At 48.2% G+C, this 16,503-nt stretch overlaps 1 protein-coding gene across 3 annotated transcripts in view; it reads right to left on the reverse strand.

Moving 5' to 3' along the window:
• The window catches only part of PLA2G6 (phospholipase A2 group VI), a 130,133-nt gene that overhangs the window by 49,387 nt on the left and 64,243 nt on the right, over window positions 1-16,503 (reverse strand). For 2 of the 3 annotated variants that reach the window (XM_029590157.1, XM_029590159.1), the window contains exons 9-11: window positions 4,035-4,178; window positions 2,657-2,747; window positions 1,587-1,750 (exon numbers count right to left, since the gene is read on the reverse strand). In XM_029590157.1, the coding sequence (XP_029446017.1) occupies window positions 1,587-1,750; window positions 2,657-2,747; window positions 4,035-4,178 (399 nt within the window). The remainder of the gene's footprint in view (window positions 1-1,586; window positions 1,751-2,656; window positions 2,748-4,034; window positions 4,179-16,503) is intronic. The other variant, XM_029590160.1, reaches the window with a different exon arrangement.

The raw sequence follows: 16,503 nt of genomic DNA on the forward strand, positions 1-16,503 counted from the left end.
CATTAGGAGAAGGAAGGAGAGGGATTCCTTCCCAAAGGAATCCCTGTCCTTTGCAGAAAGTCTGCAGCCCTTGAAAAAATTCCAGCTGTGAGAGAGAAGCAGACTCCCCTGAGCCAGACGGAACTGGGAGGGCCGGTCAAAGAAGAGTCGCTCCTGAGCACACTCAAGGATTAGGGCCAGAAGTTCATCTGACTGACTCTTCTCTGTCAACACAGCCACTCTGCCAAAACATTCCTCGCTCGCAGCTCCAGAACTGCCCACGATCACAAAATCCGGAATAGCCATGCCCCCCCCTTTGGCTGCCGAACCTTCCCTGCAAATCAGTGAGCCGTCCCTGGCACCATCATATGCAGGCTGAGCACAGCGTGGGCTTTTTCCCGTATTGAGCCACCATCTTGGCTGCACTATGCAGCTCCCAGCAGCAACGCTGGCCCACTGAGGAAAGAATTAAATTCCAAATACCTCTTCCCCACTGGCTGCCTGTATTGCACAAATCTCCAGAGCCGCTGAGAATCACCGCCATCAGCCCAGGAAGGACGAGTCCTTCCCTTCAGTCTTTTTTTTTTTGTTTGTAAACTTTATTAAATTCAGCAGCAAACACTGAGCTCCAGAAAAGGAGGAAATGAACCAGGTGGAGGGGGAAAGCTAATAAAGAACAGATATTAAAGAAAACACTTTATACCCTCTGGAAGGTCTACCCCCTTCTCTCAGCAGTTCAACAGAGGGAAAGGCAGACAGAGCACCACCTCCAGAGCAACGCAGTCAGAGCCCCTCCCAGCTCAACCGGGGGAGGAAGCAGAGTTATCACCCTGGGAACTGTCTGATGCAAATCTTATATGTCCAGGTTGAAGCCCAGAACTTAGGAAAGCACGCCCACCATCCGCTGGAGACAGAGATTGCTGGCGGGCTGATGTCAGTACAGTCGTATATGAGAAGTGACATCAGCAAGCCTTTGATCTGTCTCCATCTGCTGGTTCGAATGCACAACCCATGTGTAGATGGAGTGGCCTGACTGAATGCAGAGGAAGTTACAACTACTTCACTGGTGTTCTTCGATGCAGGACCATCTCCTTCACCAAAGACAGGAGAAAAAAAAAAAAGAGGACATGAAGAGGACTCAGCTGTTAAAATGTCAATCTCTGGGTTAAGCCAATTGCCCTGCAATGTAGCCAGACAGGACACCTGCATTTTATTCCTGAGCCTAGATCCTGTTCCTTGGCTCAGCATAAACTGGGGATGCTGCAGAAGCAGTATTCATAAACCCCGGAAGGTAGGAGTGTTTTAGTCACCATTTAATGCCTCCTGGTTGACTCATCTGTGCCAGGTGGACTATCCCCTTATACAGAGGACTCTCACAGTAATGGCAGGGCTTGAGGAAAAAAGATGGGGGTAGAGGGGGGTGGGGGAAAGTAACCCTGCCCAGCCCTGAATGAAGGTTCCCGGTTGGAATAGGTCCAAAGGAGCAGAGAAGTATGTTATGCCCAAAATAGTTCACCTTTTATTTAAATCTTATTGCTAGAAAAGCATTCAGGGTGCTGCAAACACGCACTGTACAAAAACTCAACACTCTGCAACATGATCCTTACCATGCACAATGGCCAAAGCCAAGATGCCACCAGTGCTGGTTCCCGAAACCCAGTCAAACAGTTCTCGAATAGGTCGGCCTGCCATCTTCTCAATGGCTATTAGCATCTGGATCAGCACAAGGCCTTTTATCCCTCCGCCATCCAGACACAATAGGCAATCCTGACTGAATGAGGTTAAGAACAACAGTTGGAAAGGTTAGGAATTGAATGGTATCTTTGTGTTCAATTTAATTGTTAATGTAATACTACTGGAGACCGAGGTCTTCCATTTATCCACAGGACAGGTCCAGTGATGTCAGCGAGACAAAGCTTCTCCATGCTTAGTGCCCGTATCATTCACATCAAACACCCTAATGAGAGAAAAATTAAATTGGGTCTTGGTGCTCAATGGTACACAGGCAAAGCTCAGCAGGAAAATTCAGTTTTATGGCACTTCTCAAATAATCCAAAGCTCATGACATTTGGCACTGCCACAATAGATAAGAATCAGATCAGTGATACAGGAGCTGAGCCACAGAACTGTAAAATATAAAGACTCGCCTTCTATATTCCTCTGCACCAGCCACTTTACTTCCTCCTGGCTCAGATGCTGCAAGCAGCACTGATGTTGCTTGTGACAAGATATCGTGATAAAGGAAGAGAGGACCATAACCTGGTTAAAACAAGTAGGGTTCTCCTACTAGCTCAGCTAGGGAAGCTGCTCTCTCTCTCAGTGGCAGAGTCCCTGTTGGTGAGCCAGAAGGTTGCAAGATCAAATCCTAAGGCCTCATACTAGGAAAAATAGGCTATAGCACTGCAGAGTACTTCAGAGAGTGCTGGACATTTCTACATTGTGACAGCAGTGGGATCCCAAACCCAGCCCTAGACACCAGGTGAGAGGAGTAGTTATGGGGGAAAAAAAAAAAAAACAGTTGTGGCCCTATGGTGTGCTGCAGCAATATCAAAATCTCCACAATGTGGAGATTTGTCTTCAAGACTATTCTTCCTGGCCTAGCTGATGAATGGCCCAAGCCCTGGTCCCACAGTACGGCTTTGAGTCCAACAAGGCCTATATTTTATGCTTCACTCACATCCTCAATCTGTCATTGGTCGAGTCCATGCTGTCAAAGCCTGTCACCATTGGGCCAAGTGCTGTAGCTATGTAGACAAAGTCCTTGAATCCTGGAAACAGGGGGAAAAAAAAAGGTTGCACTCAGTCCAAATTCAAGCTGCAGACTCTTATGGCATCCCCTACCACATGCTGGCCTGGGCCTAGTCCCGAGCTAAGACATCCCCATCCCCTTAGTGCCTTTAGCCAGTGGAATGCTCTACTCAGCTGTCTGCAGGAAAACGTTTGGGTCTTTTTGTGCAGTTAGTATTGCGTTCTTGGTCGTTTCATGTGTTTTTTCGGGTTTCCCATAACGCTCTGAGAAAAAGGGCCCGGCGGTAAAATTTACATCTATAAAATGTTTATACTTCTTTTTCACTGCCCCCACCACCACCTTTATAATTTGGACTGAGCACTCCACTGCATTATGGATTCTCATTCTCTCTCAGACCCAAACGGCTCTCAGTGTTCTCCCTACAATCCAAGACAGCCTTGGCTGCCTTACAAATATATAGCAGAAGTTCAGTTCCTCTGCTTCCCCACCCAGCTAAAAGGCTTCTTTAGTCTGAATAGCCCTGGCTTCTCCACACTATAACCGCTCGGCTTCCATTTATAAACAACGGGAAAAGGAAAACCAGATGAGATAAAACAGTCCCACAGCAGTTCGGGTGCAAAGAGCAAGCGACACACTATCACCAAGCCAGCAAAGCAAGGGCTGGAGGGACGGGAAGCCAAAGCCGTGCAGCCCAACGCCCCCTGCAGCATGCGATGGAAGCGCAGGAGGGAGAAAGGGACTGCCTCAGGCTGCTCGTGAGCAAGTGCTTGAATCCCCACCACAGCAGCAGCAGCAAAATCCTCTCTCCCTCTCAGCATGGATGGGGCATGCGGAAAGCAGGAAGAACGCAGCTCAGCTTCCCTCGTCTGCAGCAGGTTGTTGCTGCAGTACTCGAAAATAAGCAAGAACAGTGTGAAAGGACTAAACCGAGCAAACAGGACCTCGTGACTGCTGCAAGGGAGCAATACCAGGAGCTCACTTCGACAAGATTTAACTTACCACAAGAAGGTGTCAAAAGCTACGAAGACTACAACCAAGTAGGTGAATAAATCAAAAGACTGTAGAGAAAGTAACCAAAAAGAAAAAAAAAAAAGTCCTAGTCCCACCGGTGCTGGATAGGACGTGGGGAAAACATGGAAGCGAGGAGAAGCGAGACAAGAGAAGGAAGGGGAACAAGACAAAAACATGAGAGGAAAGAGGAGGGGGGGGGGGGAAGGAGCAATCCAGGGAGAGTAAGAAAGAAACAAACAGGAAGGTGGAGAGACTCTGTGAAAGGACGCATGATCACATGAGGCCAAGGTATTACCTATGTTGTTACTGTTGTTCCGAGGGGGTGGTGGTCTTGCAGGGGGGGAGCTGGGCGACAACTGGGGGGGCTCAGGGGTAGGTGGATAGCAATGCTCAGCTCCTATACTATAAAGCAGGCTCAAGAGCACCTTCCGATTCGTACCTTGGGGGAGATGGGAGTAAGAAATTTTAAACAAAAAAACAGCAAACATCATCACCACCATCACAAAATAAGTCGAACATCTTAATAAAGCACGGCTTCATTAGTCAGGGGATCATGAAAAACAGGAAGATGTCTTTGCCAACAGGAGAGGACATCAATTCCAAAACAGAGAACTGCAAATTCACCTGGTGATAGCCAGGCTTGTTCCTCTAGTCCTTGGGACTTGCTTCCTAGTGGTTTATCAATGACTGGCACTTTCTATGACAGCCATAAAGCAGCAATAGCAGCAAGTCTGCTTTTAACTCATTCACTCCACAGTTAGGGAAAAACAACAAAATATCAGCATTGCCCTTGACCAACCTGCTTTCTGGCAGAGAAAGTAACACTGGCAGTTTCTGACCTGTGGGGCCCCTCACAGCACCAGGACCCTGGGGTCTTGCCAGCTCCCCCCCCCCCCTCCCCAGCCATATTTCAAAGATCCATCACAGCCCAGCTTCAGGCAAGGGTTTGGTTCCTCGTGGCATCTCAAGAAGGGAGTAGTGCGAGTGAGCGGGACCTGGTTCATTTAACTATTACTGCTCGAGAATTCCAAGGGCCTGACGTATGCACTGGAGAGAGAAAAAAAGCCGTCTCCAACGGTGCGATTGGCTGGACTCTACTTTCTTTGATACGTACATGCAAATCTCTCCTAGGCAGCGGATGCATGCTTGACTGCCTGCCTTAGGACCAGGCCCCCCTCGATGACAAAATTCATGACAAAAAAAGAAAAAAGATTCTGAAGATGGCTAACCGGTCTGCGGTTGTGGCAACAGCATGACGGACCATTTTAATGCAGGTACCTTGCTCTCAGACCCATGAAGGCATGCTCCTTCCCTGCTGACAGGCATGCCCACATTGCACATTACACCACAACAATCTAAGATGATCCTCCCATCTTTTTGGTCCAAAAAACTACAAGGAGGCAAAAGAAATCGTGCTCCCTAACTGGCAATAAATTCTCTATTTGACATTAGAACATTAGCTAATTGGTTAATGTGAATAGAACATCAATATTGGAACAAGGTAAAAGATTGAGTGCGGTGGAAGTAATGTTAAATGAAGTAACTGGGGAAAATAAATAACATTCAGAATTTGGATAACGTATTAATTAGAGATAATACTCTAATACATACTGATTTGGAAAATTTAGAGAATTTGGTAAGAGCAAAAAATTTAAGGTTGGTAAATTTTCCAATGACCAGATTATTGTCCCCTAGAGAGATGTTGATAAAATATCTAAAAGAGATCTTAATGTATGAAGAGAGTGATATACCAGCTTTCTCTAAGATACATTACTTCCTGTCCAGATCCGATATAAGAGCTAGGATAAATGAGGAAAGTAGTATGGGAATTTCGACATTCTTAGAAGAATCAATAGATGTCATAAATAAGAGAGCAACTCTCTTTGTGTCCTTTATGGCTGAGAGAGATAAGGAATGTGTATTGGAGAAATTTTTCAGAAATAAAGACCTGCAATTTTGTGGTAAAAAGATTTATATGTTCCCAGATGTTTCTAGACCTACGCAGGTCCGCAGGAAACAGTTCTTGGCACTGAAAAGTAAAGTCCTGGAAATTGGAGCAACGTTTTATTTGAGATATCCTTCTAGGGTTTTTTTAAATTTTCAGGGCAAAAAATTCAGTTTCAATGAACCATTACAGCTTGAGAATTTCTTGAAAGATAAGTCAAGTTCTAATTGTAACCAAGATTCGATACTTGGAGAAGCAATAGAAGTTAAGATAGATGATGTCCCTTCACAAAATGAGTAATTATGGAAGGTTATTTGTGATAGATAGGACCCCCTTCATTATTATTATTTTTAACTTGGGAAAGTTTTCTGAACATTTATGTAATGTCATTATTTGAAATAATTTGTTTTCCCAAGTTAAGATTATATATAGAAATGTGAATTAAACATATTTTGTGTTTTATGTAATATTTTGGAAAATTAATAAAGAAATAATTGAAAAAAAAAAAAAGAACATTAGCTAAACAATGGCTCCGCGTTCTCTTTCAGAGAAGAATAGAGATTTTCAAACCTGTCTTGTGTTTCTGGTTCTTATTTATTCTCTTTTTGCTCTGAAATTTTTTTTTTTCTTGCTTGTTTCTCTGTTCTGTCTCTTTTTTTTTTTGGCTTTCCCTTTCTCCTACAACATTTTTGACAATTTCTTCCTTTTTTCTTTCTCTTCGGGGGTGATTTTCAAAACAGCCTTCCTAAATTAGGCAACACAAATGCACATTGTTACCCCCCCCCCCCCCCCCAATTTCCAGAGCGGACTTATGTGCTAAAGTCCACTTTGAAAATTATCCCGCCAAATTTACCCCCATACAATTGCGAGCATTATGTGCACAGAAAGTTTGGGGGGGGGGGGAACTTTTATGTACATTCTTTGGAAAATCCAATAAGTATGTAGACAGGTCTAAACCCCTCCCCAACCCTGTCTCCAGGAAAGCCCCTGCTCGGTGCAGGTAAAATTCCATGCAAACAGGACACTACCCCTGGCAGGCTCAGTCACCTGCCAGCTTGACCCTTGATGGGGCCCGATTACCGCTGTCAGGCTCCGTCACTAGCCAGCTCACAGATTTAGACATCTTATCACAAACTTGCTTAAACTTCAAGCTTTACCTTTCTCCTTCTGTGGCCCCGCCTTTTTATCTCTTGCTATAGCCAATAAATTAGGGACCAAGCCGCGTCCGAAACACTACTGCAACCCTCATGCCAAAATTCCGAAATGTATTCTGCACTTCGCAGGTACTAGATCTTTATCATTTTCCGTTATATAAGTAACTCAGAGAAAGCGGTGATTTCCCCTTCTGATCACCCATTTGCTATATTATTTAAGTAACATTTTAACAATATTGTTTAGTATCCCCGGTCCCAGTTCGATGTTACCGCTTCTCGTTGTAATGCTTTTCTAATTTGTTTTATTAATATTATCTTAGCAATATTATTTAAGTACCCCTGGTCCCAGTTCGATGTATCCCCTGTTCCATGTAATGTTCTTCTCTAATCTGTTTCAATGTAAACCGATGTGATATGTCTTTTGTCATGAATGTCGGTATAGAAAACGTCTCAAATAAATAAATAAATGTATTAAGTTTACCCGAATACTGAGTGGGCAGTTTTGTAAAGGCCATTTCGGTAAGTAAAACACTATTTTACCTGCGGGAACGCCTCTGAAATTGCCCTCTTTAAATCCATATTCCCTTCCTGTGCCTCCTTTGATTGTTTATAACAAAATGTCTTTTGTCTCATCTTGTCTCCCCCTCTCACTTCTCAGTCCCATGCTCCTTATTTTGTTTCAGTCTCTCCCCACTTCTTCACCTTTAATTTTAAGATTTCCAGGATCCCCTCTCCATTTTGTTACAAATTCCTCTCTTGTTCTTCTTGTCCTCTACCTTGACTTTAAACATAGGGACTTGCCTTCCCAACTTTCTGATTTTCCTCACTCCACTCTCACCTTTTGCTTTTACCTCTCTTCCCTCCCCCCTTTTTTTTTTTTTTTGCTCGCCCCCACCTCTCATTTTGGTTTCTCTTGGTTTTGCTTGCTCTGTCTGACCAGAAGCTTCAACCCCTCTCTGGCAATCGCCACTATTTTCTCCCATCGTACAAGTGGCAAAACGAATCTGCTCAGCCGTCAGCGCTCCAGGAAAAGCTTGTCAATTGCAGCAGGAGGGAGCAGGGGGAGAAGCGGGCGCTATTCTCTCTCCCTCTATCGCATGTCTCCCGGGATCAGTTTTTCCTTGCAGGTTGTGGCTACAACAGACTTGTGATTCTTCGGCAGGGCCAAAAGATTTGGAGCTAGAGGGAAGGATATTTCGGTTTGTTATGAAAAGCTTCAGTTTACCAAAAGAAAAAAAAAAAAAAAAGAGTTTTTCCTTAAGGCGGTGGATTTGGCACTGTCAGATGACTGATGTAATAGTTTTCCACGGCCGCAGAACGTAGTCCTGGATTATGGTGATGGTGCATGCCACACCGTGCCATGCATTCCAGTGCAGAAACACCATGCAGCTTGCCCTCTTCCTCCCCACACCACCTTCCCGGCACAGTCCAAGAGGGGTTACATTTTCAAAGGCTCAGTCAGTCTACCTGCATAAAATAAAGAGGTGCATAGGTGGGACTGGCTGAATCTGCAGAAGCAGACTTCTAGTCGCCTGAAAGCGGATATGAGACAAACAAGTGCCCTGGAGCCGGGGGGAATGTGCATTTGTGTAAACTATATGCGTACCTTTAAGTTTTGAAACAGTATGTGCTTAACTGGCATCTCGCTGACCTGTGTGCTTTACGCCTTCTGTGTACTTGGGGTTTTTTTTGAGCACGATCTTCAAAAGCAACTGACACACGTGACCCCAGTTTCACATGAACTTTTCCCTGTACGTACCAGGATCAGTCCAGACTGCTGGGTTATGCCTCCCCTCCAGCAGATGGAGTCAGAGATAAGCTGAAAAGCACCCCCTAGATATACCGGTGTGCCACCTGCGATCCCTCAGTATTTTCTCTGACTCCAGCAGATTGAGAGGCATAACCTGCGGTCCTGATCTTGGCAAAATTATTCTGTTCAAAAAAAAAGCAAAAAAACAAAACAGGTTAATTATTCCTTGGTACTAGCCCTGACTGGATCAACTAGTTTAAAAAAAAAAAAAAAAAAAGGATTTTAGTCTCAAGGAGGACTAGTTAGTTTGGTAAGAGTTTTTTATTCTTTGTGGTTATTTCCTGGGCTGGCTTAAGCAGGGTAAGGCAGGCTTGGCAGGGCTTTGCCCTAAGGCCATTTACCCGGAGGTTTTCCCTAAGGACCGGGGGAGCGTTTACCGGTGGGCCGGTCACCCCCCCACCCCCCTACTCTTCTATTATTCCAGAAGCCAAAGGCTTCTGAAGGAGGCTACCACTCGTCTCGGACTGTGCTGAAAAAAAAAAAAAAAGCCAGATTTTGCAGCGCAGCACAAGTGGTTGAAGTGCCCGTCAGTCCTGTTGGTGACAGGCAGCGTACTTACCGTCGGCCTCGGCCTGCCGCTTTACTGTCCAGGGACTCTGGAGGGGGTGATTAGGTCACCCGGGTGCTTGGTGTTGTTTTTGGCGCGCTTTTCTGTTCTTCTCCGCGATGCCGCGGTCTTCGTCCTGCATGGCCTGCCGGGGGGGGGGGGGGGGGGGGGTGGGGCGCGACTCTCCCGGGAGGGCCTTTGCTCCCGCTGTCTCCCCGGGGGTGAGGGTCCCTCCCGGGGGCCGAGCGCAGCCCGCAGCACTTTATTTTGGCAGCGGTCGAGGAGATCCCTGACCGCGCGGTCAGCAGCCCCGCCTCCTTTGGTTGAGGAGGCGGCGGCCATTTTGACCATGCGGCCGGCGGAGGAGGATTCTCCTCATTCCTCTCTGCCAGCTCTGAGCCCGCCAGAGTCGATTTTTTCGGGGGTCCCCCACCTCCCCCCCGACCCGCGAGGGACATTGGAAATAAGCCAGCTCCGTTTTCTTCCCAGTTTGTGCTGCTGATGCACAAAGCCTTCTTAGAGGCGCAGGAGCGCTTGGAAGATCGGGGACCTACCCCTCCTAAAGTCCCCAAAATATCCCTGGACAAGGGGAAAGCGAGAATTAGAGGTCCTCGTCCGCGGGAGCATGTAGGGATTCCGGTGGCTCCGGCTCCCATTCCGGATCTTCTGGATAATCCTGCAGGGGCGATTTAGATGGCCCGGCGGCCGAGGAAGGGGATGATCTCCAGGGTCCTTCACATGTTTGGTAAGGAGGAGCTCCCCTATCTCACTGCGCATGTCGCGAAGGAGCTAGAGCTATCGGACCCGCTTCAGGTCACAGACGCTTCGGTGGGAGACGTGGCTTTAGCAGGCATTAGGGATCCCCCTAAAACTTTTCCCTTCCACCCCAAACTGGTTCAGATCATGTCTAAGGAATGGGAGCTCCCGGAGGCATCCCTGAGGGTCGGCAGAGCTATGGATAAGTTGTATCCACTGCCGCCTGAGTCTTTGGAGCTCCTTAAAATTCCCAAAGTGGATTCCGCGGTTACGGCAGTCATTAAGCGTACTACTATCCCTGTGACTGGGGGGATAGCGCTGAAGGATCTGCAGGACAGAAAGTTGGAGGTCGTCTTGAAGCGCATTTTTGAAGTTTATTTATTTATTTAGTGTTTTTTTATACCGACATTCTTGATAAGGATCAAATCAGATCGGTTTACATGGAACATGGGGGAATAACATTAACATATCCAAGAATAAACAAAGTTACAATAAAACAGGGGTACTCAAAACTGGGAATAAGAGGAGCCAGATGGCAGAAGAACTCGGAACTAAACCATAAAAAGCAGTATTTACAAATGCAGCCCTATACAGCAATATTTATAAAAGCGGTCCAGGGGGAAGCGAAGACTAGAGAGCCTTGGAGTGAATCTATAGATGGGGAGGTCCCAGATTAAGGGAAGGCTTGTTGGAATAGCCAAGTCTTCACTTTTTTTCTGAATGTCAGTAGACAGGGTTCTAATCTAAGGTCAGGAGGCATGGAATTCCAAATGTTCGGTGCCGCTGTCGAGAATGCTCTCTCTTTGGTTGCTGCATTAGGGGTCCGTGCGGCGGCCTGTAGTAGTATTGTGCAGAGGGCCACCCTTCGTTGGGTGCAACAATTGCTCACTGCCCAGGAGCTTCCTCCGGTTGAAGCGGAGCAGGCCAACTGCGTCGAGGCGGCCGTCGCCTATACTGCTGATGCCTTGTATGATCTTTGCGGACTTCAGCTCGTACCATGTCTGCCGCGGTGTCGGCCAGGCGGTTGCTTTGGCTCAGGCGTTGGGCGGCGGATGCTTCCTCTAAGTCTCGTCTGGGTTCCTTTCCGTTCAGGGGGAAGTTGCTGTTTGGGGATGAGCTGGATCAGCTCATCAAGGACTTGGGAGACAACAAGGTCTATAAATTGCCCGAGGATAAGTTTCGGCAGTCGCGTCCTTTCTCTGCCTCCAGGGGCCGGTTTCGGGGACAGCGCTGGTTTCGGGTGGGGAGAGGTGGCTCCCTTCCTCCAAAGCCACAGACTTCGAGGTCTCAGTCGTGGACACCTTCCTTTCGTGGCCGGCGGCCTCAGAGATTGGGCGCCTTGCAGACCTTTATGGCCAACAAGACTTCCCAATGAAGGCGTGCTGACCCATTCCTCCCTTCCTCGCATTGGGGGTCGTTTGGCTCTATTTCGGGAGGAATGGGTCAAGATAACGTCGGACCAGTGGGTTCTGGACGTTGTAAGCCAAGGTTACGCATTGGATTTTGCTTGTCCGATCCGGGATCTGTTTCTGGTGTCCCCGTGCGGCCCTCCGGAGAAGCAGCTGGTCATAGCTCAAACGTTAGAGCGTCTGAGGGCACTGGGGGCTGTAGTTCCGGTTCCATCGGCGGAACGTCAGACGGGGCGATATTCCATTTACTTCGTGGTTCCAAAGAAGGAAGATGCATTCAGGCCGATCCTGGATTTAAAAGAAGTCAACAAAGCGTTGCTAGTGCCACGTTTCCACATGAAGACGCTGCGGTCTGTTATTGCGGCCGTCCACAGGGGAGAATATTTGGCTTCTTTAGACTTAACGGAGGCGTACCTACACATCGGGATTCAGGAGCAGCATCAGCGGTTCCTGCGGTTCTCAGTGCTGAGGGACCACTTTCAGTTTTGCGCCCTTCCATTCGGATTAGCGACTGCTCCCAGAGTTTTCACCAAGGTTCTGGTGGTGGTGGCAGCCTTTCTTCGCCATCAGGGAGTTCTGGTCCATCCCTATCTAGACGATTGGCTCATACGAGCGAAGTCGCAGGACCTGTGCAAACAGGTAGTCCGGTTAGTGATAGATCAGCTTCAGAGGCTGGGTTGGATTGTCAACTTCGAGAAGAGTCATCTGGAACCGACGCAGCAATTGGAATTCCTGGGCGCCAGGTTCGATACCTCAGTGGGCAAGGTGTTCCTCCCACACCGGCGTATGGTCAATCTGATGTCTCAGGTGCACGACCTGTTGGACCAGCCCATGCCTACGGCCTGGGATTATTTGCAGGTCATTGGACATATGGCTTCTACTCTGGAAATGGTGCCGTGGGCTTTTGCGCATATGCGACCTTTGCAGAGAGCGCTTCTTTCCCGTTGGGATCCCCTGTCAGAGGACTACGGCATGCCTCTTCCATTACTGCATCCGGCCCGGTCCAGTCTAGATTGGTGGTTGGATCCGGACCATCTGTTGCAGGGGGTGGAGTTGGAGCCTCCACTTTGGACGGTGGTGACGACGGATGCCAGTTTGATCGGTTGGGGGGCTGTTTGTCAGTCTCGAGCAGTGCAGGGCACATGGTCCACTCGTCAGGCCACGTGGTCCATCAATCGACTGGAGACCAGGGTGGTTCGCTTAGCCTTGCGTCAGCTACTGCCCCTGGTGCTTAGCCTTGCGTCAGCTACTGCCCCTGGTGCGAATTCTACTGCCCCTGGTGAGAATTCTATCGGACAACGCGACCACGGTGGCTTATACAAACAGGCAAGGGGGCACAAAAAGTCGACCGGTAGCCACCGAAGCGTCGTTGTTGATGGCATGGGCGGAACGTCATCTATCTCGTCTCGCAGCCACTCATATTGCAGGCGTGGACAATGTTCAAGCGGATTTTCTCAGTCGTCAGCGTCTAGACCCAGGAGAGTGGGAGCTTTCGGCAGAAGCGATGCGTCTCATAGTTCGAAGATGGGGGATTCCGCACCTGGATTTGATGGCCTCTTGGTTAAACGCAAAGGAGGCTCGCTTCTTCAGTCGAAGGCGAGAGCACGGCTCGGAAGGCGTAGATGCGCTGGTTCTACCGTGGCCACCTCACCTTCTGCTTTATGTGTTTCCCCCGTGGCCTCTGGTGGGGAGGATATTGAGGCGCATAGAGTATCATCAAGGTCTGGTGATTCTGGTAGCTCCGGAATGGCCAAGGCGCCCGTGGTTCGCGGATCTCATCAATCTGGCAGTGGACGGGCCTCTGCGTCTCGGTCATCTACCGAATCTGCTTCGACAGGGCCCAGTATTTTTCGATCAGGCGGATCACTTTTGTCTGGCGGCTTGGCTTATGAGCGGAGGCAGCTCAGAAAGAAAGGTTATCCGGACGCGGTGATTTCTACCCTCCTGCAAGCGCGCAGGTCTTCTACTACCTTGGCCTACGCTAGAGTGTGAAAGATTTTTGACGCGTGATTTGGAGTGTTACGACTTTCTCCACGGCGTGCTTCGGTAGGTCACGTCCTTGCATTCTTACAAGATGGCTTGAAAAAGGATTTGGCCTATAGTTCTCTTCGGGTTCAGGTGGCGGCTCTGGGATGCCTGAAGGGCAAGATTGACGGTTATTCTCTGGCAGGTCACCCGGAGTGGCTCGCTTTTTGCGCGGCGTACGAAATTTACGTCCCCCCGTCAGGGCTCCATGCCCTTCCTGGAGTTTGAACCTGGTTCTTAGACGTCTCTGTACGGCCCTGTTTGAGCCGCTTCGGACAGCCCCCTTGAAGGACTTAACTCTCAAGACGGTATTCCTGGTGGCCATTGCATCTACGCGTCGAGTTTCAGAACTTCAGGCGCTCTCGTGCAGGGAACCGTTCTTGCGTATTTCTGATTCCGGGGTTTCTTTGCGCACGGTTCCTTCCTTTGTGCCCAAGGTGGTTTCGGCCTTTCATGTCAATCAGACGGTGGAGTTGCCTGCTTGAGCCAATGGTGTGGGAATTCAGACCCCAAGGGAGTCAGTTCCCAAAGGGGAAGAGAGATCAGTCCCACCAGGAACCTGGGCCTAAAGCTTTCACGGGAGAGGCCTACTCGTAGCTACAGCACCAGTCCACGCCTGCACCCTCTGCTGAAGACAGAGAAATACTGAAGAGCTGAAGCCAGCACCAGACCCCTATAAAGGGAGTGAAGTCTTTTTTTTCTCTACTTCTGTTTGGTAGTAGAGGAGACATAACCCTCTTGTTTGGACTGGTCTGGAATGGATGTTAAGGAATTTCTGTATTTCCCTTCTCACTGTTCCCTGAAATATTTGTATAGAACAGCTGTAAACCCCCCTGCCTGATTTCTCTGGGGATGTTACATTGCAATATATGTGGACAAGACTACGGAAGTCAGGAAAGAGAGCAACGTTGCTTACCTGTAGCAAGAGTTCTCTGAAGACAGTAGTTCACCAGTCACACAAATGGGTCACATGACTGCACTTGGCACAAAACAGATGGGTTCCTTCAGAGCTTTCTGGAAAGGTGTAAAAAAGTTTCACTGCTCATGCACAGTAGTTCCCGTGTTGCCACGAACCTGCAGCTCCTCTCAGCTTCATAAAAATAGATTTGACTGAGGGGAGAGAACTCCAAATGGGAGTATTTCTATGAACTGTTGTCCTCAGAAAACATGTGTTACAGGTAAGCAAGCTTGCTCTCCCTGTAAGCATGCAGTTCACCATAGTCACATGAGACTCCCTAACTGAGGGTTACTGTCAACATAAAAAGGGAATAGCAACAAAGACTGCTAATACGTGAAAATATTTTTGTTGGCAACAACATTTTTCTATTTTGTAATCTCATATTTTGCATGTCTGTGTGTGTGTGGGGGGGGGGGGGGGGGGGGATTACAAAATTTATAGGATGGGCCCTAAGAGGGAAAGAGTTTGGCTCAACCCCTGAAAGAAGCTGTGGAGAATGGACCGGTCCCAAATCTACTTTTGTGCCAGACGGCCCATGTCCAGACAGCTGTGAGATGAGAAGGTCGTAGCTCTGCAAATTCTGTCAACACAGGCAGACTTAAGATGGATGACAGACACCACCATGGCCCTAACATTATGGGCCTTGGAAGATCAGACCTGCTTGGGTATAACAAAAGGAGTGCAAATGTTTGATCCAATTAGAAAGAGTGTGTTTTGTCGCCATAGTCTATTAAGCTCAAAAGAGAGAAAACAGTTGGTGGACTTTGTATGGGCTTGAGTCTGCTCCAGGCAGGAAGCGACAGCTCTTTTGCAATCCGAGGAATGAAGAGTTTTCATGTCTATGGATACGTGGCCTAGGAAATTTTGCTCTAAAATTAGACAGTCTGAAAAGAAGGAAAAAATAAAAATAAACAACATTTGTCTGGTCAACCTACTGGCAACAATCCCATCAGGCAAAAGTACTGGCTGGCTCATCAGGGATGCTGAGCAAGAAGATGAAACTTAGGAAGTACTAAATGCTTAATTAAGGAAAGAACTGGTGGTAGGTGAAAGCAGGGGGGAGGGGGGAATTTGGCTAAAAGCTGGATGTAAAAAAAAATCTCTTCAGTAACTTTGCAGGGCCACAGAGAAGAAAACACATCCAACAGTTCCAGCAGGCAAAAAGGACCCCAGGGGAGTTGTGGAGCCGTAGCAGAGCAGGGCATAAAAGGCTTTTTCACCTTTCCAGAAAGCTCTAGAATACACGTGGCCCGCAAGCACGGTGAACTGCTCGACTTCAGAGAACTTCTGGCAGAAGCCTAAATATTCAGGTTACAAGCCAACAATGCATTTTCTTTTTAGCCCTTGTGGTTTACGAGTACAGTATGAACGCGGGCTAGAAGCTTCACCGAACGAACAGCCGGCATGAAAGGTGTGGCAGCTGCCACAGCCAAACACACACCAAAAAAATTTCCCTACTGGGGGCGGGCAAATTTCAGAACTATCCGCCTTGTCTTTCCCTTTGAAAAAAAGAGCCTGCTTCGCTCTGCGCCTGCGTTTTCCACAGATACTTTATTCCTGATAAGCTTAGGCACCTTGTTTGCAGCCCCCCCACGCCTCACCCCGGCCTCACCCCACCTCAGATTATTCCTGTGGGTAAAAGCACGTGTGTGTGTGTCGATGGTTTCCCCCCCCCCCCCCCCCCCCCCCCACTGCATCTGCTTTCACTTTTAGAGAGAATTCTCAGACAGCCCGTTCATTCGGCCAAACAGCTCCTGTAAGTCTGCCCTCGTGCCGCGGCACGCTAAGCCTTCCGACAAGGCAATAAAACACACGCCGTGAGAATAATGTTCATTCACGTTATCGATGCACGCCTGTGAGGGTCTGGAAACTCTGACATTCTGCGGTCCCTGGTTTAGGAGCTGTACAAATAGATACATTTAGCGGGGGGGGGGGGGGGGGGGAAGGAATTTTGTCACTGCTCACATCGGTTATAAGCCCATGGGTATTTTATACTCATGGACTTTTATGCCAGTTTTTCAAAGGGAAAGTGCGTGCATACTTTCCCTTTACAAATTATCCCAGCAAAGCTACCCAAGCACCTTTTACACCTCCTAACACGTACGGGCAGATTATTTCGTGGGTGGGGGGAGGGCGTGGGAAAACTGCGCTCCCTGCTCT

Source organism: Rhinatrema bivittatum, chromosome 2, assembly GCF_901001135.1.
Source record: "Rhinatrema bivittatum chromosome 2, aRhiBiv1.1, whole genome shotgun sequence".
NCBI classification, from domain to species: Eukaryota; Metazoa; Chordata; class Amphibia; order Gymnophiona; family Rhinatrematidae; genus Rhinatrema; species Rhinatrema bivittatum.